This window comes from Orbicella franksi, chromosome 5 (assembly GCF_964199315.1).
Source record: "Orbicella franksi chromosome 5, jaOrbFran1.1, whole genome shotgun sequence".
In the NCBI taxonomy this organism is placed as follows: domain Eukaryota; kingdom Metazoa; phylum Cnidaria; class Anthozoa; order Scleractinia; family Merulinidae; genus Orbicella; species Orbicella franksi.
In genome coordinates, this window is record NC_138149.1 from 31,463,220 (window position 1) to 31,490,953 (window position 27,734).

At 39.2% G+C, this 27,734-nt stretch overlaps 1 protein-coding gene across 7 annotated transcripts in view; it reads right to left on the minus strand.

Moving 5' to 3' along the window:
• Positions 1-1,680: 1,680 nt before the first annotated feature.
• LOC145488203 (organic cation transporter protein-like) overlaps positions 1,681-27,734 on the minus strand; it is a 29,427-nt gene continuing 3,373 nt past the window's right edge. Inside the window, exons 2-13 of one of the 7 annotated variants that reach the window (XM_081467016.1) lie at positions 24,940-25,029; positions 21,542-21,650; positions 15,282-15,359; positions 11,899-12,222; positions 10,337-10,565; positions 9,561-9,759; positions 9,070-9,288; positions 8,459-8,593; positions 7,928-8,028; positions 7,606-7,714; positions 6,308-6,380; positions 1,681-5,902 (exon numbers count right to left, since the gene is read on the minus strand). In XM_081467016.1, coding sequence (XP_081323142.1) covers positions 5,633-5,902; positions 6,308-6,380; positions 7,606-7,714; positions 7,928-8,028; positions 8,459-8,593; positions 9,070-9,288; positions 9,561-9,759; positions 10,337-10,565; positions 11,899-12,180 — 1,617 coding nt within the window. In that variant the 5' untranslated portion in view covers positions 12,181-12,222; positions 15,282-15,359; positions 21,542-21,650; positions 24,940-25,029 and the 3' untranslated portion in view covers positions 1,681-5,632. Of the gene's footprint in view, positions 5,903-6,307; positions 6,381-7,605; positions 7,715-7,927; positions 8,029-8,458; positions 8,594-9,069; positions 9,289-9,560; positions 9,760-10,336; positions 10,566-11,898; positions 12,223-15,281; positions 15,360-21,541; positions 25,033-27,734 lie in introns of all 7 variants that reach the window. The other 6 variants (XM_081467015.1, XM_081467014.1, XM_081467017.1 and 3 more) reach the window with 6 other exon arrangements.

Genomic DNA, 27,734 nt, shown 5'->3' on the forward strand with positions numbered 1-27,734 from the left:
GAGTCCTCGCTTATTTAGATTGCAGCCAAAGACATCATTCTGATAATTGTCTCTTCAAGAGCCTATTTTTGGTAAGATTATTTTTTCTCCGGGCCCGGGGGTTATCATCGGAAAAAAATTGAGTTTTAGCAGGATCCATAATCGATTATGGCTCCTGGTTTCAGAAGCGTTTTAAGTTTGTATTTAAAAGGCTGGCCTCTTGGGTCTTGCGTACAAAAATACTGCTAAGGGGGCCGCTGTAATTGGCTAAGCTGTAGCAGCTCCCCTGGCCATTTTGTTTTGTTTTGCTGTCTGTTTTTTTTTTTTTTTTTTTTGCTTCCTCTTCTTTTTCTTTTTCTTTATATGTAATAGAAGGCCGAAGCTTAATAAAAATAAATAAATAAATAAATAAATAAATAAATAAATAATACAACTCTGTAAACATTACGGCTGAAACCCTAACGAGTGCCATAGGCTGTTAATAGATGAACGTCACAAGTCTGCACTTTAACGATAAAAATGTAAGACTAACTCTCTACTCTTTCAGACTCTTTGAATGAATCCAAAACACATATCTTGCTTCTACAGCTAAATTGTAAAATAAGCCCGTAGTCCGAAGACTCCACATTGTATTCGCGAGGGCCTATAACTAGAAAGGATTTTTGCTTCTAAGTTTCGGAAGGGCCAGCTTATGTTCGGTGAGAGAGAGGGGCTTTAGGGGGGAGGGGGATTGTTGGATTTTAAGAAAGCTTTCATTTCATATTAATTTCCAGAAGCCATCCTCAGAGACCCAGGGACAGTTAGTTGGGGCGGGAAGAAATAAATCAGGCAAAAATTGAAGCGGCGTCGAAGGTTTATTGTAAACTTTCGACGCTCATGCTGACGCGACAGTTGCCCTTTTAATCGCATCTCTCCGTAGTAGATGCTTTGCATGTTTATAGCCTGGTTTCCATATGACCACAGACGACTCTGACCCAATTTTGTAATTGCAGACGATGGCAGCTCAAACTTTTATCCCCGTAATGTGGAGTCCATCGGCAATCCATTGCGCGCTCGTGATCTACAGTGGAACCCCGCCTTACGGACACCCTGTTGGTACGACCTCCTCGTTATTACGGCCACTTTATTCTGACCCGAACAAAAGCTCAGTCAGTAATTTTTCATTTCAAGAACCCCTTTAAGAGTCACTGACTGAAAATATCGAGAATGGCTGGCCAGGTCAGAAAAATCGAAAATCCTGAGACTTTGCCTAAAGAACGCTTTTAGGGAGCTACTTTCGAAAATGTTATTCCGATTTTCTTAGAATTTAGAGTTTTCGAGAAATTCGCAAACAACGAAAATATAACTTTTTGCCTCATCAAATATGCAACAAATATCTAGAAAATTGACAAAGTTCTCGGTATTCCCATTGAAACAATTTACAAAACTAGAACACGGGGTAAACTCAGCATAAGAGCTTTACTTTTCTTCAATCTAACAATAGGAAGTTTTAAATTTTTCAAGCATTTTGAAGGATTCCGTCGACCGTTGAAGAATTGCCTTTTCACGCCCCTATGAAAACGACAAAAATTGCGTAGTTTTACAGGCTTAAAACGCACCTTGGTATGTCCGATATGGAACTAAAACAAGTACTGTGCAAAAGAGTGTCGTTTCTACTATAATAATATGAAAAAAATTTCTGGGCAATCGAGGTTCACATCTTAGGGGTTAATCTTCAAAAGGCTAAGTAATTGAAGACACCAACAACGACAAAAAAACACTGTTAGAAATATATCGAGTAGACCGTTCTATAAAGAGACTTTTCAATTTTCGTCAATTATGCAAATAAGTTCACCTAGCCTTAAAAACGTTTGTGTTTGCTGGTGCGCGTTCTTACTGCCCAGATTTTTTGTTCCAAATACCGATTGAAGAAGACCAAAAGTTAAGCAGAGTATTTATTTCGACCCGATATTGGGCAAACTAAAACGCCTTTTAAACCCGTAAAATTACGTAATTTTTGCCGTTTCCATAGGGGCTTGAATTCTTCGACAGTCCACGGAACCAGGACGGCACGCACATCAAAATTTAATTTAATATAAAACTTTCAATATGCTTAGTTTATGCGGTGTTCTAGTCTTGTAAAATGTTTCAATGCGAATACCGAGAACTTCGACTCAAGCGCGGCAGTAGCACGACGTTTGAAACCATGCATGCACTCAGTTCGGCAGGCTGAATTAAAGTGGGCGCGACTACTTATAGCACGGCAGGCCTAATGCTGTTCCGCACGGCAGTAGCTCGAGTTGGCTTCGAACGGCGTGCTCTTGCCATGCACGTGCCGAACTGAACCAGGGACGGCAGAGCCGGGGTGGGGGCTCAAGTCCCCCCCCCCTCCACTTTTTACCACAATGACATGGTTGACTACAGATTTACCAAGAATTTACAAAGCTACAACCTCGTACCAAATCTGTAGGAAGCTTTTCACGTTTACATAGTTTTAACCTTTCCGCAGCGTGCGCTTCCTTCCCACACACGGGGGGCTTGTGTAAAAGTGCAGGTCAGTCAGTACTAAGGCCGTAACATATCATGGAGGGCTGAGAAAGATGTATCAAGCTCATAATACCTTCAAAATATATTACTGTAAATGCACTCAGTAAAAGTACCTATCATTCAAAAATACCATTTCCGAGGCCCTAGATTTTAAATGTTTTTTGGGCGAGGATGCCCCTAGACCCCTCTACAAACTTGCGTCGGCGCCACTCGTTTTCAAGCTACCCACCTCCCCCTCCACCTTCACTTGAAAAAAGACTCCGCTGTCCCTGTGAATTCATATCCTGATACATCAGCTGCAATTGCTTTCTAGCATTTAAAAAGGTCTTCAGCAAAGCAAACTTCTTCCGATCTTCTGCGCGACTGAATTAAATTCGACGTTTGAATCTTTCATAGCTTTTTGTCATGCACTGCCAGGCCAAATTTATTTGAGGTAGGCACGGCAGAAGCACGACGTTTGGACTAGGCCGAATTCCAACCGAGGTCAGATCGTGGGATAGACCTCAGACAGTCTTACTCTATTTTTCAAGAAAACCTGCTTCCTTGGTCTTATTGCATCTAATTAATCCGTTTTCCATCAAGATCAAAATCGAGACACAATGGTTAAAAAATACTTTAAAAGACCAGTCTCCTTTCGAATATTTGCAGACTAATCGAGTGTGTATAGACGGGAAAGACAAACCCCTATATGCTTCTATTATAAGCAAGTGTCTAAACCTCAGTAATCGAGGAATTCCAATTGGAGCTAACTGAAAATATGTCTTGCGTGACGCCAGTCACGTAATACATGTAGCGTATTTAATCTATGTAACTTTGAACTTATATTTTGGGCTTTCTCTGTAGTTTTTTTGTATCTTGCGTGAAATAATGAAACAATGTTGTAATAACGACATGGATCAACTCTCTTTTTGTATATTTCCCCCAAAGCATGGCCCGCAAATGGAACAAAAACAGACTAGAGTGCTCAACAATAGAGTTCTTTGAACATACCGCATTATGCAAATTGAGAAGAGATTGTCGCGAACTTCTGCATTTAACCTGTGTGAACCTCGATTGCCCAGAAAATTTTTTCCATATTATTATAGTAGAAACCACACTCTTTTGCACAGGATTTGTTTTAGTTCCATATCGGACATAACAAGATGCATTTTAAGCCCGTAAAACTACGCAATTTTTGCCGTTTTCATAGGGGCGTGAAAAGGCAATTCTTCAACGGTCGACGGAATCCTTCAAAATGCTTGAAAAATTTAAAAACTTCCTATTGTTAGATAGAAGAAAATCAAAGCTCTTATGCAAAGTTTACCCCGTGTTCTAGTTTTGTAAATTGTTTCAACGCGAATATCGAGAACTTCCAGATATTTGTTGCATATTTAATGAGGCAAAAAGCTATATTTTCGTTGTTTGCGAATTTCTCGAAGACTCTTAATTCTAAGAAAATCGGAATAACATTTTCGAAAGTAGCTCCCTAAAAGCGTTCTTTAGGCAAAGTCTCAGGATTTTCGATTTTTCTAACCTGGCCAGCCATTCTCGATATTTCCAGTCAGTGACTCTTAATACGGCCATCCCGTTAACACGGCCAGATTTTTGCGGCCCGTTGGTGACCGGACTAAGTGGGTCCACGGTATATACACTATCACAAACAACAAAACCATGGACTATATTTAACAAATTGACGTCAGTTGTTCGTGCGTCTGTCCTGTTATTGATCATGAATTTCGTCATAACATTGTCAAGGTAGCTGTGGATCCACTCGGCTATCGCCTCGTGGATCTACACACTACTTTGACAATGTTATGACGAAATTCATGATCAATAACAGGACAGACGCAAGAAAAACTGACGTCAATTTGTTTTTTACAATAACAAGTTGCTCTCGGTCGTTGCGTCAACATAAATTACAAATTCATGTGTCTGTCCACCTATTGACAATGATAATTAGCCAATGAGCGCGGAGAATTTTTGCAGTTATTGTAAGATCTGCTATCGGCTGCGATAATATGGCGGATTTCATGACGGAACCAAAAAAAACTTAACATTGGCAAACAACTAGAAATGCAAAACACAATGAAACAATGAGAGCTAATGAGAGCACAAAGCAAAGTATATCAGCACTAAACGCGGGAAATTTAAATGTGCGAGACAAAACTTCTAACTCGTTTTCTTTTGTCACTTTGAATACGGTTGAGTGTTTGGGACAAGCCGTTTAATCAACCACAGAACGGTAACGCAAAGAAGAAGCAATTCCTGATTACTTGCGGCACTCTCGCTGACTATCTCAGGCCCCGTCCACACGTATCCGGATATTTTTGAATCCGCAAGTTTTTCTTTCCGGATACGGCTTCCGTCCACATGCACCCGGCGAATTCGGCAGCGAATCCGGATATTTTTTTAATCCGCTCTCCTGAGTGCAAATAAATTAATCAATCAATCAATCAATCAATCAATCAATCAATCAATCAATCAATCAATCAATCAATCAATCAATCAATCCACAACGAATCCGATAATGTGTGGACGGTGAATCCGCATATTTTCGAATCCGGTGACGTAGCAGAATCGTGTCCAGTCTCTTACCGAACAATAAACCAATATGGCGGTACAACGTGTTAGCCTAGTTTCTCTAGAGCGAATCCAGATACCATCAGATGAGTGGGGACAGGCAAATTCGATTTGAATACACTACGTGTGGACGGGGAAATTTTTTAATTTGGAAAGAAAAAGTTGCGGATTCAAATATATCCGGATACGTGTGGACGAGGCCTCAATTAGTTAATTAATAAGGAGAGAACTGAAAAAAGGAATCAGTTTTGAAAGAACGGTAACAGGCCGAAATGGTTCTGGTGTAACGCCGGGCTATCTACAGGAGGTTAGGGTGAACTCAACAGCTTGTTAATTACAGAGTAAAAACAATCAGTATTTTTGTGATTGGTGTATCTACTAAAATGCGTTTTAATAAGCTCTAAATAGTGCTGCTCCTGTTATATTCCTTTGTTTTCTTTAGTATATATGGTGCTTATGTAGCCAATTTTTTGCGGCTGGGGCTTTATAATCTACAGTTTTTTACTTCTAGGTTTTATTACATCACCCATGAAATCACCAGTTTGCTTGAGAAAGTCTCCGGGCCAGTTCATATAGAAGACGGATTCTTATCATCCACAAGATGAACCCTGGCGGTGTCCTTGACGGCGTCAGCCATGGAGAGGTCTTTCATCTCCTCCGGGTCCTTTTCTTTGGGATCTGTCAGTTGTAATGCCACATAGGCCTCTTCTGCGCTTTCGGTGTCCATTGTCTCAGCGGTTGGCATTCCTTTCGTTTCTGGCAGCGTCTGGGACAACAAACCCGCCAACAGCGCGTTAACTCCCATGATGCCGTACGGGAGGAGTGGATGCACGAGTCGCTGAGAGATGATAACAGAAAAGAAAGTGAATTACATTCAAGCTATGTGGTAATGTCAGTCATATCTTGTGGTTTGATGTAATCTACAAATGCTTTCATAGCTATGTAGATTTCAAGGTGCCGTTAACGTTGGGAATGTTTTTGATGATTTTAAGACATTACTGTGGGAGATGGAAGGATTAAGGCTTTGAAAAACGTCTTGGAAAACCGCATTTCCAAACACAGAGAGGAGAGTTTAAAATACGACGCGCAGTGGAGTATTTTGGACGAACTTCGAGGTGTTTGGAAATGTGGTCAAACACTGTCTTGAGTGTTTGGTATTCTTTTCAATCGAATCTAAAACTATGGAGGAAACGGAGATATAAAATCGTAAAAATCTTTGCTGATTAAACATAAAGTTTCCCACCAGATGGATGATATAAGGAGACGAAAATGAACCAATCCTCGCAGCTGCCGTTGATGATCCCATGCCGATGTTCCTATAATGAACACAACAGTGATCGAGATCTTATTTCTCCTAATCTGGATTCATTATTAAGCGGGCTGGCAGGTAATGAGAATAAAGAAGATCATCTACAAGGGGATATTGTCTTGATGTTATACGAAGTTCTCATGGCTAGTATTAAAATGAGAATTGAGAAGTCTTATGGCTCCACGGTGATGGCTCATAATAAATAAAAATAAATCACTTTATTTAAGTGTCGAAGTGTTTAGCACTGCTACTCTAATTGCAGACACTAAAATAGGCAAACAAATATTGTAAGCATTGTAAATTTAACAGAAACTCGTCAAAAATCGCAACTGCCGGGAGGCTGACCACTTGGATATTTACAAAGCGTGGAGGAGTTGAATCTGGGACCACTAAACACAAATACATCTCGGGACCTCCGGATTACAAATCCAGCGCCCTTACCCACTAGGCCACGCCGCCTCCAGATTATAGCGGCGCTTTATTAAAGGTGGAAAAAGAGACACTCTGCTTGGAAACTAAACTATGAATGTAAGAAGATCAACTAAAAAGACAAGCGTCGCTGGTAAAAAAATTTCACTGATCTCTTGCATCTGTGCAAACTTCAGAAATGGTAGAGCAAGCGCAAAGACTGGCTAAAGAATTCTGTTTTGGAGAAAGAACAACTTCTTTCATATGTGAACATTGCATTAGCTTTATGCAGTGAATGCGATCAAGGGAATAGGCCAACCTCGTTCCCAGGGTCTCTCATCTTACCGCCCCCTGGAGCGAGCGAAGCTCCAGGGGGCGGTAAGATGAGAGACCCTGGGAACGAGGTTGGGAATAGGCTAGGTACGTAAAGGCACATATGGACCCCGGGGGGGACTCCCATAGGCCGGGGATGCTCGTCGGAAATTTGAATTAAACCCCTACAGGCAACCAATCTGGGTGTGGCTTGAGCTTTATTTGACCCATAGATACCACTTAAAACGGAACAGTCTATTACCAGCCGCTGTTCAGAAAAGGAGCCCGCTCTAGTAGACCGGACTCGAGAGACCTGCGGAAATCGAGCCTCAAAACAGAATTAAGAGCGTTTTTATCATTATTTCTTCGAGTGCGCTCTAAAAGATACTTTGGCAGCTAAAAATACTGGCGTTTCGTCTTGAACCCCTATGTGAGACCAGAATCCTTGATTTATACTGTTCATGTGGGAGTCCCTCCCCCTCCCGGGATATGAGGCATGGATCAAACCATACCTGATGACTGTGGGAAAGAGCTCGGCAGCGTACACATACACGGCATCGAATGAAATGAATATAAAGAACTTGGCTAACAATGCCATGATAATACGGCCAACCATGAAACCTGCAGAAAACAATCAAATCAGTGTAGTTACGTAATACTGTTTATCATACCACCATATGGATAAACGTCAAGTCAAGAAGTTTGTTGGCTTGAAAATGGAAGCCTCAGTTAACTTTACTACTTGTCAATGATAAGGAATTGAGGGAATTTTTTTCCCTTCTGTTGTTTGCTCTTTTTTAAGGTACAGTGTGTTACAGATCGGAACCAACCTACCTTTGTCCTCACCAGGGTCATACATTGTAAACAACACTGCGCCGGCAGAGGCAATGGCAGCAATAATCATGCAATAAACCAGCGGCCTTTTTCGGCCGAACCTAGAGCAGATAATGTCATTAGCACTTACAACTATTGATAAAACGGGAAAAACCTCCGGCGTGAAGCAACAGGTGAAACCCGACTGCTAGGGCGGTTTACAATTGGGTGTCGTAAAACCAAAACCGAAGTCATCATCACTCTGTCCAATCACAAAGGACGCACACAATCCAGTGAACCAATCAAACCTCGAAGAAATTACACTTGGCTGACGAAAGGCGCGGGAAAAGGTGTGCGAACGGGTCATGATTGGTTTCGGTTTACTTCTGATTGGACGAAAAAGTGGCGCGAGTTTTTTAAGCCAATCGTGTCGCGTAGCTGATGCCAAACCAATTACTTTTCGACAATTAAATGAAAATCGCTCCAATGAAGAAATAACTTAGTTTAAAAGAAATTTCCCGCCAAAAGCGTTAGCGCAGAGGCACCACTCACTTGCCCAAGGCCCAGATACCAACATAATTGGCGGGAATCTCGATAATGGAGGCCAGGAAGAAATTCAGGTACATGTTTCCACCAAGTGTCGGAGTGCTGAATGAAACACCATAGTAAACCATGCCGTTTACAAACCTGCGGAAGAAAAGAAATATTTTTAGCTTTTTATCGTTGTAAAAATGTCTTTTGGATATTGACATAACTGGAAGTCACGCTCGTGTTGTAGCCCTGGGCCCCTGTTCAAAGTCGCCGGGAGCACATGAAAGTTTCAGCTTTGAGGAGGGCGAGAATTAAAATCTTTGTCGCTCTCTTTTAAGCTGGGCTTTTTCGCTAGCCAAAAACCTGTTGATATATATCAAGGCTGAAAAGAAAACGCCCTCTACTATCACTTTTTTGTTTTTCTTTTTTTTACTTACATGACCTACATTACGAGAGTTACACGAAATACCTTACTTACATTACGTTACATTCCTTACATTACGGCACTTCTACTACAATTATAATACAATATTTATACACTACTTACTTGGTTATAGTTACTCCACTTACATTACACTACTTCCCCCCCCCCCCCTCTCCCCCGTCCCCCTTTTGTCTCTTTTTTAACTTACCAGGCATACCAAGAGACAACAGTCCTGTGCAACATTTTCTTGGTTCGAAACAAATCTCTGACGTCTCCCATTTTTTGTACCTTCCCATCAGCACTCGGGTTGTAGAGAAGTTCGTCCGGATATTCCTTCTTGTTAGCGGCAGCGATATCTCGCAGCACATCCTCTGTCTCTGTAACCCTTCCTTTTAGCAGCAAGTACCTTGACGACTCTGGAATAAACCTGAATTAAAGGAGCTAGGTCACGGTTTGCGCGTCTTAACGAGTTTAGCCTAAAGTTTTCAAGTTCGTCGTTTGTAATCCGTGTCAATCTTCTCCATCCTTAACGATCCTTGTTCATTTATAGTTTATCATTATCTCTATAGAGTTTTTCTATCTTAGTAGACTATCATTCTGAGGTTTACTTTAATTTAAAGGTTATATTTTACCTGGCCAAACTAAATCTAAATAGCGTGACTTCTTTATACCGATGGAACTTGTTCACTAGTCACTTACCGCCAACCTAAAATAGATGGTAAACCAGGCGCGGCACAGATGATTGACAGGATTCTCCAGTCACGCACTCCATACGCCAGACCTGCTAACATCACTAGAGCTAAGGTCCACGAGTACCACAGTGACGTACCAGCCGCGTGACGATGCCTCCCTCCCACGAACTCAGTTGCAAGCACGTAAATTGCCATCCCCCCTCCCCCTGAAAAAACCATCACAAGAATATTAAGTGAGATTACAGAAAATTTAACCTGCTCTATATACGGGATTCGCTCGATTTCCACCGCTCTCCCGAGTCCGACCTACGTTCCTTCCAGAGAAGAGGAGTCCTTTCCCTAACATCGGCTGGTAATCGAGCTAGCCTATGTAAGGGATTACAGTAGGTTTGCATGCAGAGTTGAACCCCTATTAAGCGGCCATCCCCCGGAAAATGGGAGGTGGTCGCTCAATAGGGGTTCGTGTACTTTAGATATTTTCTGAACAGGGTTATTGCTTAGTAAACATGAATCACGTCAAGACAGTCATTATAAACGTGTGTTTGAATGTTTTTATCAGTCGCCAAATTCTACTTCGGATTCTTATCTGTCATCGTCTTTTCCAAAAGGAAGCCTACTACTTGCATTAAATTATGGGTGGCCGCTTAAAAGAAGTACGGACAATAGAGAACTCCCTCATCGGACAAAAAAAGGTGGTGGCCGCTTAATAGAGGTGGCCGGTAAATAACGGTTTCATTTATAGTATTTTACTGACTGATGTCTTCAGTCAAATGTCTAACTCACCAATACACAATCCAGTCAAGAGCCTGAATAGAATAAAAAGCCAGAAATGATGAGGAAAGGACGCGAAAAGGCCAAACAAACTACACGCGAAACAGAATACGAGCATAATGGGTTTACGGCCAATGATATCTGACAAAACACCACCAATGATTGCACCAACCAGCCAGCCGGCAAACACCAGTGATGTGGAAAGGGAGGAGAGCACGGCTTTGTCACAAACCAGGTCAAACTTAAATCAAACAACAACAAAACACCAACACTGTTACAAAATGACAAACAAAAGAACGAAAGTTCCAACAATAAGAAAACATGAAAATGCGATTGATCATCGCAGTTACATACACAACTTTTAAAAGCGGTGAAATTAAAGCCTGAAAATAATAATAATAATAATAACAATAATAAGACATTCAGGCTTGAGAGGGATTTTCAGGCTTTAATTTCCCAACTGCTTAAGTTGTGTGTATAACTGCGAGGATCAATCAAATCTTTCTCCGCAATTCAAATATATGATCTTTCATATACTTGAAATTTCATATTTTACTTGTAACAAGTTAGTTATAGTTATTTCTCTTCACGCCATGAGGCGCATAAGGCTGTAACTGTCTCTCGCCAACTAGCCCTGTCTGTGCCCCTGACCTCCGCCCAGCTGGACCATCTCTTTTGCCTGGATTCTTTTTCCGCCGTCCTTCTCCATGTGGTTTTAGGTCGTCCTCCCCGTGGTGGTGTGCCTTGTCGTGGCGGGAAGGCTTTTGTGACCTTACGACCCCCAGGGCTATGCCGGCGGGAGCCTTGTGCTCCTGGGAGGTCCAACCATGCCGGATTGGTCTGCGCGGTAAGGGTCCAGACTAAAGCAGCACCTGCTGGGGAGCCATTTAAGCCCCCTAAGGGAGGGAAAACCCTGACAGAAAACCACTGGCCCTCCAGGTCATGGGGGTTGGGCGGTAGGCCAATCACTTGCCCCCAGAAAATCCAGAAGATTACCGAAACTTGTCACAAGAAAACATCATCATTGTTACAAACGTGTATGTCGCTACTAACTGGACTTATGTTTACGCCATTATCTCAAATGGAAACCATGGGCGCTTTCCATTCCACAAAAAGCCCGAAAACTTGCATTGACAAATGGTAAAAACATTTCCTGGGATAGGTTCGAGAAAATCTGGAAATGGTTGAATTTCCGAAATGCGAACCATTCAACTTAAAATTCCAGAAATTCCGGGAAGAAAACCAAGAGGAAAGTAAATTCCTAAAAAGAAATTTCCAAAAATTTCGGTATACCTCGCAAGGTTTTCCTCTTTTCCGGAAACTCTGGAAAATGCTCTTCCATTTAAATTGTCACTGGAAAGTTCCAACCGGAATTTGTGGTTGAATGGAAATCGCCCCATGATTAAAAATTTCAAACAATAACAAACTAGTTACAAATAGATCTGTAAGATGGGAAAAATGGCATGTCGCTTGATAAGTTTTACCCTGAGCACAGATGAGCCTTTCCACAATTTGTCTTTTTAAAAAATGTAACAACAGGATCTATGATGCTGAACGTTTAATAAACTGCATACCTCCGTGACAACGGAAGTAAAATCATCGGTAAATGTCCAGGCCTCCCTCGGCATATCGCATCGTCTTTTATCCACTGCAGTGAATTCTCCAGTGAAGTTACAAGCGGTGTTATTGAGATGAGGGACACACATCCACTTGGGTTCCGCAGAGAGGAAGGTAGGTACCATGATCTGGAAGGTTATATTGAACCATTCTATGTAGCTTAGGATAAAGATCAGCCTGATCTGGTACAGCCCCAGGCTCCCAATCTTTTCAAGTACCTCGTCCACAGTCAACGCCATTTTGAGGGTCGATTTAACCGGATTAAAGGTTCAAAAGGATGGCTGAAATATAAAGAAACACTAGATCAGTATTATATCGGAACTACAATAGTAAGGTGTTGTGTTTTTCTACTTTTTAGTCATATATGGAAATAACTCGATATCATGACGAGGCACTCTACGGTATTGGCCGATAGCCCTTCTCACGGAGTTCACGAATAACTTTTCTCATTTGCATTACAGTAATATATAGATTTAGGCCAGCCTAAAGCGTAGCTCCTGGGCCGGGTTGTTCAAAGCCGCCGTCGTCGTCGTCGTGCGTACGCGCCCACGAGCAGTACCGCTAGCCACGATAACCATGAGAAAATCAACTCATGGGTTTCCTTCTCCTTCCTGTATGAATATGGGGCTCTGCTTAGCGGCCCTTCGGGCCGCCGGAGCTCCGCTATAATCTAGCATGCATGTGAGGCAATTCGGTGAAATTTTGCATTTTCTGCTCGAAATTGTCGCGCATCCAAGTTGGATTACATTGTAATGCAAATGAGAAAAACTAACCGTGAAAAGAGTTACTGTTTTATAGCTGGCTGGAAGACTGATGAATAGCGCGTGGAAAGAACTAAAACAACCGCTACTTTGTGAAAAGCAAAAGGAATTTAAAAGTGTAACATCTGATCGGTGTGAGTTTCGTTATTCAGCAATGTAGCTCAGAAATATTACAGTAGTTTTGTTCTGCCGATACATGGTCTTTTTTGCGAAGCAGTCATCATTTTCTGATATTTTCTGAGCAGATGTTATGTTAGGCCTGATATTATTGATCATAGTATTTAATGGAGGGGATCCACTGGAAAATTTGAACCATTTACAGACTTCAAGAAAGTTCGTTAAATCTCTGTAAAATGTCAACATTTCCTTTGTAACTTACAATGTCTGTAAATTTGTACACTTACAGAGATTTTGTAATCTCTATAAAAAGTCTGTAAAATTTAGTAAATGTTTCGCTTTCAGATCGCATAAAATGTCCACAAAATGTTGCTATTTTTCTTGTGAATGTTTCGTAAAATTTAAGAGATTTTATGGCATTTAAAGAAATCTCTGTAAAATGTCCACATTATCTCTGTAAAATATGCAGGAGAAAAATCTCTGTAAAATCGAAGACATAAAATCTCCATATTATGTCTGTAAAATTTGAGTTAAAATATCATAAAATGTTACTAAAATCTGCACAAATAAACTACACACAATGTCACGCAAAAGTACGCATAATGTCTGTAAAATGTAAGCATGTTATTGGTATAAATCTCTGCAAAATGTCCACATCTTCTCTGTAAAATCAGCCTGTACAAAGGAACGGGTGCGTAAGCCGTAAGACATAATCTCAATAAAATCTCTGTAAAAAGCAAACTGAATATTGCGTAAAATCTTAGTATAATGTAGACAAAGAAACTACACAGCAGGTCAAACAATAGTACACATAATGTCTGTAAAATCAACATGTAAAATAGGAAGGTATTGAGAACCAGAGCATTATCTTATTACACTTCTTACAAAGAGAGTTTTGTAAACAGCAAAATAAGGATTGTAGCAGGTTTACACAAAATATAATAACCTTTGTGCCTTTCAATAACAAATAAATTCTGAAGTTCAAAGTTATGCAGCTAACAATTGAGATTTATGCTGCACATATCAAAATTATGACACACAAATGAAAGGACCTTGGGAAAGAAGATAGAAACACAAACAAACTGGATTAAACTGGTGGCGTGACCTTTTGAACTCTCAGAAAATTTTGGTTTCCTTCGATATTCCTAAGATAATTGACAGCAGTGTAATTTGGTAATATCTTTCCATCAATGAAGGTATATTAGAGCAGTTTTCAATTGAGTGTTGTAAAACCAAACCACAACTAATTACTTACCAATTAGACTACACGGCCAATCTCATTTACCAAAACCAAAACCAAAGGTATTCTTTGATTACTTAATTTGACATTCAATTGAAAACTGCTCTAGAGAAATAATATTAAACTAATAAGTCTTGATGTTCATTTTTTTACGCTACTGTACAAAACCATTACTAATACTGCTATTGTTAATACTAATGCAGCTGATTTATCACACTTGTCTCAAGATATATGTACATGTATCATAGCAATAAGAAAAATTCAATCTGCAATATCAGCGATCAATAATACTGTCAAAGCTCTCCCTGAAGCCATCTCAAGAATTCAAAAAAGAGCTCTTATATACAACCAGGGATTGAAACAATATGACCTGATCTTTTACGTGAACTTTTAGCATAAAGACTGCGCAATGTACATGTAAATGGTCACTCTCTTGTGCGAGCTTTTAGCATTAAAAGCCTGGGGCATGTAAATGTTCATTTGTGGTATTCCCAGCAGTTGTAAATATCCTAAAAATAATTGTTTTTCATACATGGAAGAGATTCTTGTAACTACATGTACAATTTTCAGATTGAAACCTGCAAATCTCTCATTTGAACGATGGAAATAATACACAATCCTTTCATGGCTGCTTGCAAGAGCTTAAAAATAATTTATAAACAATTAGATTAGCTGGTACTCCCCAAAGGTGCTCTTGGTTGCTAAGGGAGAAGATCCTTTTAATTGCAAGGTTTGTGTGACAAATCAGAAGGGGGTCAAAATAGTGGTTGTAACTACTTGTACGTCAAGAAACAGATGCAAAACATGTTTGCACAACTGTAAAATACACTTTAACCCCTCGCTAGGGACACCTCCACAATAAGGACAGTTTATCTGATCCCAAAAAAAACCCCAGAATTATTATAATCTGTACCTCTATAGTATGGACACCTCCATAGTATGGACACTCAACTCTGGCCCTTTGCTTTCCATAGTTAGGAAGGTCCACTATAACTTGAAAATGCTTGCAGATTGTACATATGTACAGTACATACAATCAATTAACATGTAAAAAATTAATTTGGCTGAATATTTGTGCCATCTGAGTGACTCAAATGGAGCTTTCATATTAATGCTTGACCATTCATTAAATGATTTATTCCTAACTATTCACATGTAGTGTTATCAAATAAAGTTAGTTAATCTTGGCAGTGCTATATACACATACATAAATATAATATACATTTATAACTGTACAATGGAATAGCCTCCTGAAGCTTGATAGTATTTCCACATTTCTTGTAATGTTATTCTTTCTATTCTACATGTGAAAGAAAGGAAACAGTGTTATCACCACTACATAAATGCCCAACATTTGTAACAAAACAAGATGCATGTAAATCACAATGACAAGTGCATGTACTGTCAAATTGAAAAAACCGCTCAACAGTGTGGATGGCCAGTCCAACAATCCATTAAATTTTCTAAATCAGTATGGAAGACCAAATGTATATGTATAGCAATTTATTTACAATATTTAGTTGTTTACTGTAGGTAATTGCTGAATATCTTGCATATGAATATCAAGGAGCAAAGTACATTTTAATGAACAGCAATACCATTATATTGGTTTGGCTGAGGGATACAATTAAGTGACCTAACAGATCATCTTTCAAATTATTCTCAAATTCCAATAACATTGATTCTTACTTATGATCAACTAGTACGGACAGAACTACATTTCAAGGCTAGATGACACCATCAACATTTTTTTTTTATTATATAAAACAGACAGATTCCATGTTGCCATGCATCTGTTCAGTAATTGATCACACAAGACATTACAAAATGTAGTAAGAACATCAATGACACACTCGGCTATTACCTTGTGTGCCACTTTTTTGTTCTTTCACCTTTTGGTGTGATCAATTACTGAACAGACGCACAGCAACTACATTCTGAACAGATGTACAGCAACTACATTTCGACCCCTATTAAACGGCCACCCTCCGGGAAATGGATAGTTTCCGCTTAAAGGGGGCTGGCCGCTTAATAGAATTAAAGACAATAGCAAAGCCCTCATCGGGACTTTGATAACTGGCTGCCTAATAGGGGAGGCTGTTTAATAGGTGGCTGCATAATATAAGTTCGACTGTATTTGTTAACTTGACATACAGTCGAACCCTCCCGTATACGAATACCCAAAATTTGAAGCCTAGGTGGTTGCTTACAGGAGGTGGCCGCTTACGAGAGCTTAGACCACACTGGGTCAACATTTTGCCTCGTTAGCTTAATATTGGTAACAGTAAGGACTTACATGCACATGTACCCCATGCGCCAATGCCCATCTAAATCCATGTAATTTTAGCAGCCACAAAAATATATAATCTTTCCAAAGTATTTATTCAGAGTAACATATGGTTCACTTCTGACCAACTACCTTCTGTTCATGTACATGTACAAAGGTTGATCAGAATAACACCTTATTATCCCATTTTTTGTCTGTTATCTGTTACGTCGTCACTTACAGGAGGTTAAAAACACAAGATTTCAAACTTCTAGCTCTAAAAGTAGTCGCCGTCACTTACGAGAGGTGGTCGCTTACAATAGGTTCTAAATATAGTGATTTAACATGGAAACTTTTTGTATTTTGGAAAACTGGTCGAGAGGTAGCCACAACTGGAGATTAAAATCCCTATTCAATCTCGATTTAATTACTGCACATAATGCACATGAGAAACAACTTTGTCAAAATATCAGGGATAAATGGACATGCTGATATGGGTCCTGCCTATGAATTGTTGCTATCTGACAGGCAGAAAGTGCAGAATAGGAGTTGAGGTGGCATATTTCAAGAGAACATACAGTATTCACTGTATTTATTTAGGGGTGTACCACTTATTCCTTGCTAGCAACAATCAATATTTTTTCCTGTTATTTTCAGGGTGGTGCCTAACAAGGGCAGATGGTCAATCAAGTTAATACACAATTTTTATTATTTAATATTACTATTATTTGAATGGAAATGAGGTCAGTTCAAACAAATCTGGCCAATATTGAGTTCTTTTACTGGGCCACAGCAATTGGCAAATGTTAAGTGGAAGTCTCTCTAAAAGCGGTCTACTGCATTTCTGGTCGGAAAAAAGTTTTCCCTCAAGCTTTTCTCAGTGAACTATCTTGGGTCATAAGTAAATCCAAACACTTTAGTTTTTGCAAATACGTCAAAATAATTTTTTTAGAGCTCACAACAATCATTGCCGGAAAACGCCTAAATTTGAGCGTTCCAAGGACGGAAAAATTCCTAAATTGACAAGCTCGCTGCTCAAAGACCATCAAACATAACAAAAAATTGTTACTATCCCTACATTAAGTGATCCTTCAAGGGTACGAAATGCACGTTACTTTTGATATATTTTGTTTAGGGGGATCCTGAAAATTTATCTATTACCACCCGTTATATCACTTTCTGAAAACCTGCGAAAGTAGCTTGTCTTCGCTGGCGTTTATTTCCCAAGTCCAGACTCGGCCGCTCAAAACTCCAACTGAATTCCGCTAAACAAGGGTTAGGAAATATAGAAATGTAAAAATATCTTGCGCTTTTTATCTTTCTTTCCCACAGCGACTTCGAACTTTCTGTGCTTTGTGTGAATCTCACAGTTCATTATGCAAATTAGTTGTCACGCAAGTTCACATTCAAAACGCTTTAACATTGTTACATTTCACCTTAAGTCTAAAATAAAAACGATTACACAAAAATAAAAATTACTAACGGCTCAAGTAGCTGAAAGTGGTGACTTATTTGTTCCGTTGTACCGTGCAGTGAGGAAATCGCTCGGAAATGATGCGGTGGCTCCAAAGTATTATGCAAATTTGGTTACCTGTAAAACTTGGTCTATATAATCGGGAAACTTTTTCATGTTTTGAATCTAGCTTTTCTTCTATTGACGATTTAAAAAAGAAACATGTGTAATTCAATATTTGCATGCACTTAGGGTTCTAATACTTAAACATGTAGAATTCAGCTTTTACGACGTGTGAAATGCTTCTACAATGAATACTGAAATCGACAATTTGTGACCAATGCATTCAATTCAATTAGCTTCCAGTCTGTTTATTATCTTCTATTCGGTAACTGAAAGTTGAAAGGCGACATGGTTTAGCTTTGTAGGTTTTCGTGGATTAGTATATCCGTATCATTTATGAGCGAAGTTAAATATTTAGTAACTTGAAATAGTTTGCGCGGCTAGAATTAATATCAAACGATCAATTTTGGCTTTTTTTATTACCCGTTGAAGCGACCGCCCAACAACAGGAATAGGCAATTTTATAACTAATTTTTGGTGGCCTCGTTTAGTATCAATTTTGTAATTTAATTTTAGGGGCATTTTTGGCAAGAAATTTCTGTGCTAGTTGCGTTGTGTTTTGGGTAAGGCCTAGCTTACATGATTAAATTTTACCACCGTGTCTGACAAATCAGATTAAACAGATCTCAAAACAAAATGTCGTGCTTTTTATCGCGCACGTGTACAGACCGTCGTGGGATTCAATAGGAACATTGGATATCATTAGCTTACTTCAATGCAATGACTTCACAGAAAGTCACCTTGCTTCCATCCATTTGTCACGAGAGACCATAACAGAGGGACAGCTTGTCTTGGCGAGGGCTGGCCTTTTTTTATTTAGACGAGTCGCTTATCGCGCAAATGTTCGTATGCGCCAAGCACAGGCACACGTATGGGAAGTTCTGGCGACCCAGGACAGCCTATCAGTATCCAGCACATCAAGGGCGTCCTGGTCGGAACCAGAAGGCGGCAAAGAGCTGATATTCAGTGAATCTTGAAATGGCTAAAGCCATCAAATGTATGGTGTTCTTGTTCAAGTCGACTCAGGTGCGTACAACAAATTGTGACTTTCTTACACACCTTTTGTTACATAACACAGGCGTTAAAACATTTTGTTTTATCCGGCTGTAATGTATTGAAAGCAGTTTCAGAGGTAATAGGGGCACTGTTCCATAGAGAAAAGGTCAAATTAGCTGCCCCTGAGAGGGATCTGAGTTCACATAGCTGTTAGGTCAGGACACCCTCACCACAACACAACCCGTCCTCATCCTCGTGTTTACTTTTTGATCATCGTGATTCTCGCTCTTCTGGAGTATAGTAAAACATATGAGAGTCATCTGAGTGATTTGCTTACGAAAGCGTTATTAAATGAAGAACTACTTACTTACTTAGGAGAACAATAATTGTCCACCAAGTCGATGCTCATTTTGAAGTGTTTTCTAAATGCATCGCAATTCCATTATAACCAAAGAGCAAGCAAAGTTTCATTGCAAGATAATGAGTATTGCTAAAGCGAATACACACTGTACGAACCTGTACACATTGGTTGACTTTGCAGTGTCTGGAGCAGATAAGGAGGTAAAATCTTTGTGGCTTGTGCAACACAGCTGAGATTACGAAGGTCACGATGTTGTCGATTTCAGTTACAGCGTTCTGTCAGGATTTGATATCAATTTTCAAGTTTTAACATCGGCTAAATAGTACGGTTCACTTTAGAAACATCAGCAGAAAATGGAAAGAAAGAATCAAAACACTAGAAAAGTTTTGCAAACTGACCGGTCTATAAACAGGACTAATAGAAGTAATGGACCGTGACTAAATTTGCGAATATTCCGGCCACGTTTTCCTGACTTTTCCACAAAGCGTCTGGAGATCACTGCTAATAATTCAGCAATGCTACCTATTTAAACCGTTTCTGAGTTTTATTTTTTGTCGGACCCCTGTATCTTAAACGTGGCATGATTAATTAAAATAATGTGAGAGCGTTTTGATTGAAAACAATCTGAATTAGCGTGACAACCTAATTTGCATAATGAACTGTGAGAATCGCACAAAGCACAGAAAGTTCGAAGTCGCTGTGGGAAAGGAAGATAAAAAGCGCAAGGTATTTTTACATATGTATGCTTCCCAACCCTTGTTTAGCAGAGTTCAGTTGGAGTTTTGAGCGGCCGAGTCTGGACTTTTGAAATAAACGCCAGCGAAGACAAGCTACTTTCGCAGGTTTTCAGAAAGTGATATAACGGGTGGTAAAAGATAAATTTTCAGGATCCCCCAAAACAAAATATATCAAAAGTAACGTGCATTTCTTACCCTTGAAGGATCACTTAATGTAGGGATAGTAACAATTTTTTGTTATGTTTGATGGTCTTTGAGCAGCGAGCTTGTCAATTTAGGAAATTTTCCGTCATTGGAACGCCCAAATTTAGGCGTTTTCCGGCTATGATTGTTTTCAGCTTATTTATATATTAAATATTTTGACGTATTTGCAAAAACTAAAGTGTTTGCATTTACTTATGACCCACGATAGTTCACTGAGAAAAGTTTGAGGGAAAACTTTTTTCCGACCAGAAATGCAGTAGACCGCTTTTAGAGAGACTGCCACTTAACAATGATCACCAATGCCATTGACTGAATTTTAATGCCCACGTTCATGAAGTGACTTTGTGATTATTTTATAATAAATGTTTTCAAGCCATATCCATGATCGGCCACATTTGACAGGGTGTAACCAATCAATGAAAATCGATGATCGGAGAAGCAATCTATCAATCGATGCGTGTTAGTTAATTGGTATTGATTGATATCGGCCAATTGATGACCAATCGATAATCACACAAAAGTAGTCACGAATCATCGATTGCCATCGATTGGTTACGCCCTGATTTGAGTAGAGGTAAACTTTGTACAGTCAACTCCCGTTATAGCGGACACCCTTGGGACCACGATTTGGTGTCCGTAATAGTGAGAGTCCGTAATATCAGGGTGCGAGAAAATTTTTATGTTATAATATTTGGACAGACTGGACGAAGTTATTCATGACAGCGAGACTGTTAAGAGGGCCTTAAGAGAAAAAAATAAAGAAATTTTGATTGATGGACAGAAGAAGCGAAAATCGACCAAAAAAGACAAAGACAATCTCAAAAAGCAGAAAAAATAGACTTGATATGCGTGCAAATATTCCAAGATGCTACTCGGTGTCCGCTATGACAAGAGAGAAAACAATATAATTGTGACGGTGGGACCAAATAAAGTGTCCGTAAGTCCGCAATAGCGAGAGTCCGTAATAGCGGGAGTTTGTTTCAGTCAAACGTCTGTAACTTTCGCCGGGGATTTAGCTGCTGTCCGTGATAGCGGGGTGTCCGTAATAGCGAGGTGTCCGCAAGACGGGAGTTGACTGTACAACAGGTGAAAATGGTATAATCTTCATAACTAAATGTACAGGGAATATATGCCTTTCACAGTATGTATAGTTAGGGGAAGTTTGAGCAAAAAACCCGACTCAGTGATGTACAAGTACAGACTGCATTGCCACAGGTAAGCCTATAACGTAAACCATCGTAACCTCCCATGTAAATGTACACCTAATGAGCTACTACTAAAGAAATCAAGAAAATCTGCGCTTACAAATTACAAACAAAGATATTCTACATTATCAACGTACCTCAGTAGTCCTGAAGTCGTCCACAAAGCAGCAAGAGCTCACCGTTGTGAAATGGCAAGGCAAGATTCAAAAATGGCGGATGATTTCATTCTGTTATGAAACTCGAGATCTGGGCGGAAAAAGCCGACGATCTGAGATCGTAGTAAAAAAATTCCGCTTAAGGCTACTCCTACCCATATAAGAAGCGAGCTAGAGATTTGACTTGGTTCAATGTAATTCTAAGCGTGAAACTTGCAATTTCAGATCGTTAAAACGAGCGATTTATAATAAGTAATAGCTATGTTGCTAATAGATGAACTCGAAATGGACTCTGAACAGTTGTTTGAACTTTTATATGTAGACGTTCGTCTGCTGTTACAGGCATAAGCCAGTAGAAAAGGCTGTACGGTACCCGGTCACTTCGCCCCATGGTCCGTCCGTTGATCGATCTATGGCCGATCGTATGTGAAAACTTTGAAAATCATCCAACGACTTTTACCCTGTAAAGCTTCAACCGCCTGTAAAACCTTTTCTGTTATATTTGACCTCGGCTTAGTTAAAGAGCTATTAAATGTAAATATCTTTGTTTGATTACGCGCGTTGTTTAGCACTCACTTGTAGCGCCTACACAAGCTTACACAGCAATGAAGTCAACGAAGTACTACTGAACAGCTTAATCCAAGCACGTGTAACATCTTAAACATGAATAGTGCTTTAATGCTTTGCACCAATTCTATGGTTCGTTATAATGCTCTCAAGGTAACAAAGCCCACCATGTTTTAGGTTTAGCTACAATAAAGCTTACAGTCTGCTGACCTTTGGAATACAACTGCTCAGTAGCTCTATTGAAAGCGATGCCGTCATGAACGGCTCATTGAGAACGTACATCACGTTCCTACTGGCATGACAGTGAAATCTCATTTTACTCAGTCTCTCTCCAAGTGCGCGCAAAGTTTTTCACTGTGAAAAACAGTTTTTCTTCACAGTTTAATTGAAGAATTTGATAACCAAGCAAAGGAAAAAAATTCTGTGGTTTAATTGCTGCTTTCTTGACTTCGCTGTTTTCAGAGTGGTTGAAAAACTCTGTGCTGTGTTTACCTTCACCAACAAAACAAAAGGAATCATTCAAATTCAGTAAAATGCAAAGGGGTGGCCCTGTATTCCACAGTCTAGCTGCCTGACCATCTTGGGGGGCACAAATCATCTCTGAAATTACATAACTTTGCAAAGCCATAACTTTCCAGACTTTCCCAGGGTAGTCCATCGATAAAATTGATAATCGATAGCATTCAATAACAATTGATAAAACTTAGTCAATGACATCGAAAATCGTTAAAAATTGATAACAGGATTCGTTGTGACTAATCGATGATTATCGATTTTTCCCTTAGCGTTATCAATTTTATTGATAAATATCGAGTTTACATATATCACATTTATCGATTCCAGCAAAAGATACAAACAAGCGGAAAAACCATTCATAACGACTTCCTCGAATGGTTGTCAAAATGAACAAAATGTGCTACGACTTTTCTTAAGTCTCAAAAGAAAAACCGATAGTTGAATAATGACAAAAATTCAATGTGCAGCGAACGGCAATGATATTTACTGTCATCCTGTTCATACAGTGGAATCCCTACTTTTCATACTTCCAAGGGAAACAAGAATTGGTTCGAAAAAAAACAGCTAGTTAAAGAAATCGGGGTACATGTAGAAATTGTGTCTGACTGAGTGCAGGGAAATGATTTTTACTGTAGTTCTAATAATGGGGAGCTTTGGAAAATCAAGTAATATGAAAAATTACAATTCTACTTTCCTCTCGCCCCCTGAGCCCTAAGAGTGAACTTCAAGACTTGAATGTATAGAACTGTGACTTCAACGACCTCGTCCCCAGGACCTTCTCCACTTTTCAAAATGGCAGGTGGGAGAATACCCTGGGCAAGGCTGAACTAACACCCTTGCTAATTGGCCCTGAACAGGCTGAATGGTTTAAATGCATCCTAAAGAAATATGATGAATGTGGCGAGGGGCTAAGCCACAATTAAGATTCCAAGAGGTTTAACGTTAACCTACACGTATGAACAATATCTCAGATATATCCAGGCTAAATAAAGATAAGACTAGTCTAATATCCCAAGGTCTGAAATGATCAACTTCGAAATCAACAATTCAAATTCAAAAAATAGGTTCAAGACTATGCTGTGTGTGTAATGTGTTTTAATTTGACCACATCTGTTTATTGTCTTTTTTAAGATTTTCAGTACGCCATTCCTCAACATTGCCAATAGTTAAACGATAACTATTTTGTAAAATGACATGGAAATTGCATGCTCTATTTTTCTCCAGATTAGAGGATATGGGTAATCCATAAACATAGCCTTACAAGACAAAAGATCTGCCTGGCCAAATACCTAATCAGGTCAGATTATGTAGCTTGCCCAGCTGTTATTTCCAATCCTGGTTATATTTTAAAATTTATTACATACTGAAAGTATTGTAGGAAAGCAATATTGATATAAAAAAAACAGTCGAGCAACCAGAGTAAAACATATGAAAGCTATTAAAACGCTCTCTGGTTGAAAATTTAGGTTAAAATGAGCTTTCGGCTGCCAATCTACATCCTTAAATGAATGATCAAAAAGATGCCAATCATTGAATATACAACAAAAAGTGTGAAATAATACAGAATAAAATTGCATATTTAAACTAGCGACAACAAATGGGAATTTGAATAATGAAAAGATACTAATTTAAAAGAATAGCAGACTGTCTTGATGGTGGTCTAGAATTATTGTCTGCTTGATTAGTCATGGCGCTGTGCCATGACTCGAGAGTTATTTTGCGCACAATAATCACCTTTGTCAATTACTTAATTAGCATTTATTTATCAAAGCTGATTTGATGATCGTTCAACCATGCATGGTTTGAAACATTTGAAAGGAGAAATGTTGCAATGCTTGACATTTCTGATAGAATGTTCTTTTTTTCGTGTTTGGAACAAACTTTGTCTACGAGATTTCCTGCAATGACATTACTAGGAGTTATAAATTAAAGGAGAAACAAGCAAATGCCTCCAAAAAACTCTCAAGTCATGGTACACTGCCATGATTAATGAAGCGGACAATAATTGTCGACCACTGCTTAGACAATTATGCAATTCTTTTAAATTTATTTAGTCTCTTTCTATTATCCAAATTCCTTTTTGCTGTTACCACTTCAATTATGCATTTTATTTTGTGTTATTTCGCACTTTTTGCTGTATATATTCATTTATTCGCATCTTTTTGATCATTTGTTAAGGCAGCCGAAAAGTCATTTTAACCTAAATTGATGACCAGAGAAAGTTTTAATAATAGTTTTAAAATATTGATATAGGCTTGAGATTAAATCCTTATCTAATGACGACAGTTAACATTTACCTTGAACAGTATTTTCTGCCTCTTTCTCCTTAGACTTTAAGGTCAATATGGTGTAATCTTGAAACAACCAGGTTGACAATGAGAATGCACCTACTAATAAAAGATGACGTTATTAATATTAATATAGTGTAAGGAAAATTAAATACAGTTTAATTACTGTGATCCAAACTGAATATTTTTCAGCACATCTTGTACATGGTTCAGTTTAATTTATTGACTCTAGATATGTGGTATATGGTGTACAGGAAATGATGTGGCAGGACTCTTTAAGGACAAAAGTGAGAGGTAAAGTCTGCATTGGTTTCAGTAAAGACTATCCTAAGGTTTCCAAGGTTCAGAAAAAAAAAAAACCTTGGTAATCCATCTTGGCTGTCAGACAAGTAGCTCTCATGCAAATTTTGCTTGCCCTGGGTAAGAATTTTTGTTTTACTTAGTTGGCAGATGACTTGCCTCAATTAGGTCCTATTGGGCAATTGAGAATGAAAATGTACTTGCCCCAAAGGAAATTCTACTTGTTCTGGAAGGCACTTTTTTCGAGCCCTGGTTTCCACAGCACAAAGCGACTAGGAGTACACACATACTTTATTTAATATACTTGTTTATTTCTACTTCTCCTCAAAGGGATGCTAGTCCACTGCAGGGTTTACAAAAGTGATGGAGACATAAGTGACACACAGTGCATGCAGAAGTAATGACGGTTAAAGTGCACCTAACCCCCAATTTTTTTTCCGCTAAAACGAATTTACTTGTTATTTGAAATACTTCTGCGAAAAACTTTTTGGATTCGGTTAAATCCTCGATTTTCTGTGCCCCGACGAAATCTCGAAAATAGCTCCAAAACACCGCCATTTTGTTTCAAGACCGAGTTTGAGGAGAATGGGTCGAGCGCCTGTTGTGACGTCTACCCAGGAAGGTTGAATATCTCACGTCCTCACATTTCCTTCAGGATGGTACAATACACATTCGAAAAGTGCGCAGAAACGCCTTCCAGAAGTGCTATCGGCTGTTGCAGCAATATCCCAGATTTAAAGATATACTGTACAATTTACTGGCGATGATCGGTCAATGGTGCAATAAAGACGTAAACGATGGTTGATTTCGTCGAACCGAAACAAGCGAACTGAGTCTGTGAGAACAATTCACGAACTCTCACTGGAATTTGTTCCGCAGACTTTCAAACGCTATTTTCAAAATTTTCTGCTTAAAGCCAACCAGCAACTTGTAGACATACTACCGAGAACCTATATATTCCAATCCCGCAGTAGTTATAACATAGCCGGTAAAGTTGTGTGATCAATCAAGGAGCGTTACGACCAAATATACTGATATGTAAATAGCTCGCAACCGTACGCCGCCAGCCAATCTTTAATCTTTAATCTTTAATCATTATTTATACACGGTAAAAACATCAGGTAGAAAAAATTACATAATAATGACTAAAAATCCAAATCCTAACATTATATTAACTTACATATTTCTCTTTCGATTTAGATAAAAGTCGAAGATTAATCCTTTAGAATTACATGCGTAACATTATCTGCGGACCGCTTAGGGAACACATCCTTTTCGCTTATCCGACGAATTTCACTGCAAACTTTGAAAAAAATCTACATTGGTTATTTGGAGTAACGACTTAAAACGTGTGACAATGTGAAATCAGTAATTGTAATATGAAATGTTTCCTTCCACATTGCTTTCCGCAGCTTCACAAATACAGGTCCAAACAATTCTACGATTTTCAATCGATCGAAGCCGGTGTTTTGGAGGTCATCAAGTCTCGAAAACTGCAACACTTACGTCGCTCTTATAAACATGAAACATTCCAGAAAGTGCAACACAAACTGGATTCAATGGAACAACCGTACCTTGACAAAATACATTCTCGCTAAGGACAAATGTAAACGGGCTATAAACACGCGCGGGAGTCTTGTGTTTAGGTGACGAAATTGCCATCCAAAGCAGTCCTTGAGCTTTTTCTCCTGCTTTTCGTTTCCCTGCTCCTCCACTTCGTATCTAGCTTTCCATTCCTAATATACAAGCAGCTCGTCCGCAAAGAAATCTTCCCCGTCGTCGCTTGAAATATTGCAAATCGTTCTCAAAGCTCACAGTTGTCGAACGTGCTCGATCGAAGTTTATTTCGGAGTCTTCCGAATCGAAACTTGACTCTGACTCCAGTGACGAAAAAGAAATGATTCTGAAACAACACTTGGACGGTTTGGCCCCAAAATATATTTTCAACGATTAGTTTTTTTTTTCCCATTTTCTCGAGCAAATACAGAGAGCTGACTGAGGCGCCATTGTGTTTGGTTCCTGGGTAGACGTCATCAGCAACCGCCGCCCCCGACTTCCTAAAATGCGGTCGTGTAACACTTCAAGCGCGACTTTGAAAGGGCATAGAAAATCGAGGATTCAACCAAATTCAAAATTTTTTTTCGCCCACATGCTTCGAATAACAAGTAGATTAGCAAGAGAGAACCATGGTGAAGAAATGGGTGTGAGAGCACAGAGTGGTGGGAGAAAGAAAAATCTCCCCCGTTGGTGCTTTTTTTTTGTCTGTGATCTATAGATCCATTCAATAAATTAAAAATTCTTGCCTTCACTGATTTTTAATTATCAGCCATGTAGCCATATTTGCTGCATTGCAGACCCATTCACAACTTTAAGGTCACAACTATATTTAGAAATCACGTGACCAGAAAAAAAAACCCAGTCATCTAAGGCATAAAATGTCACAGCTTACATTTCTAGGTAGCAGGGGGGTTAAGCAAGGCACGGCGGCCACCGCATAGACTGTT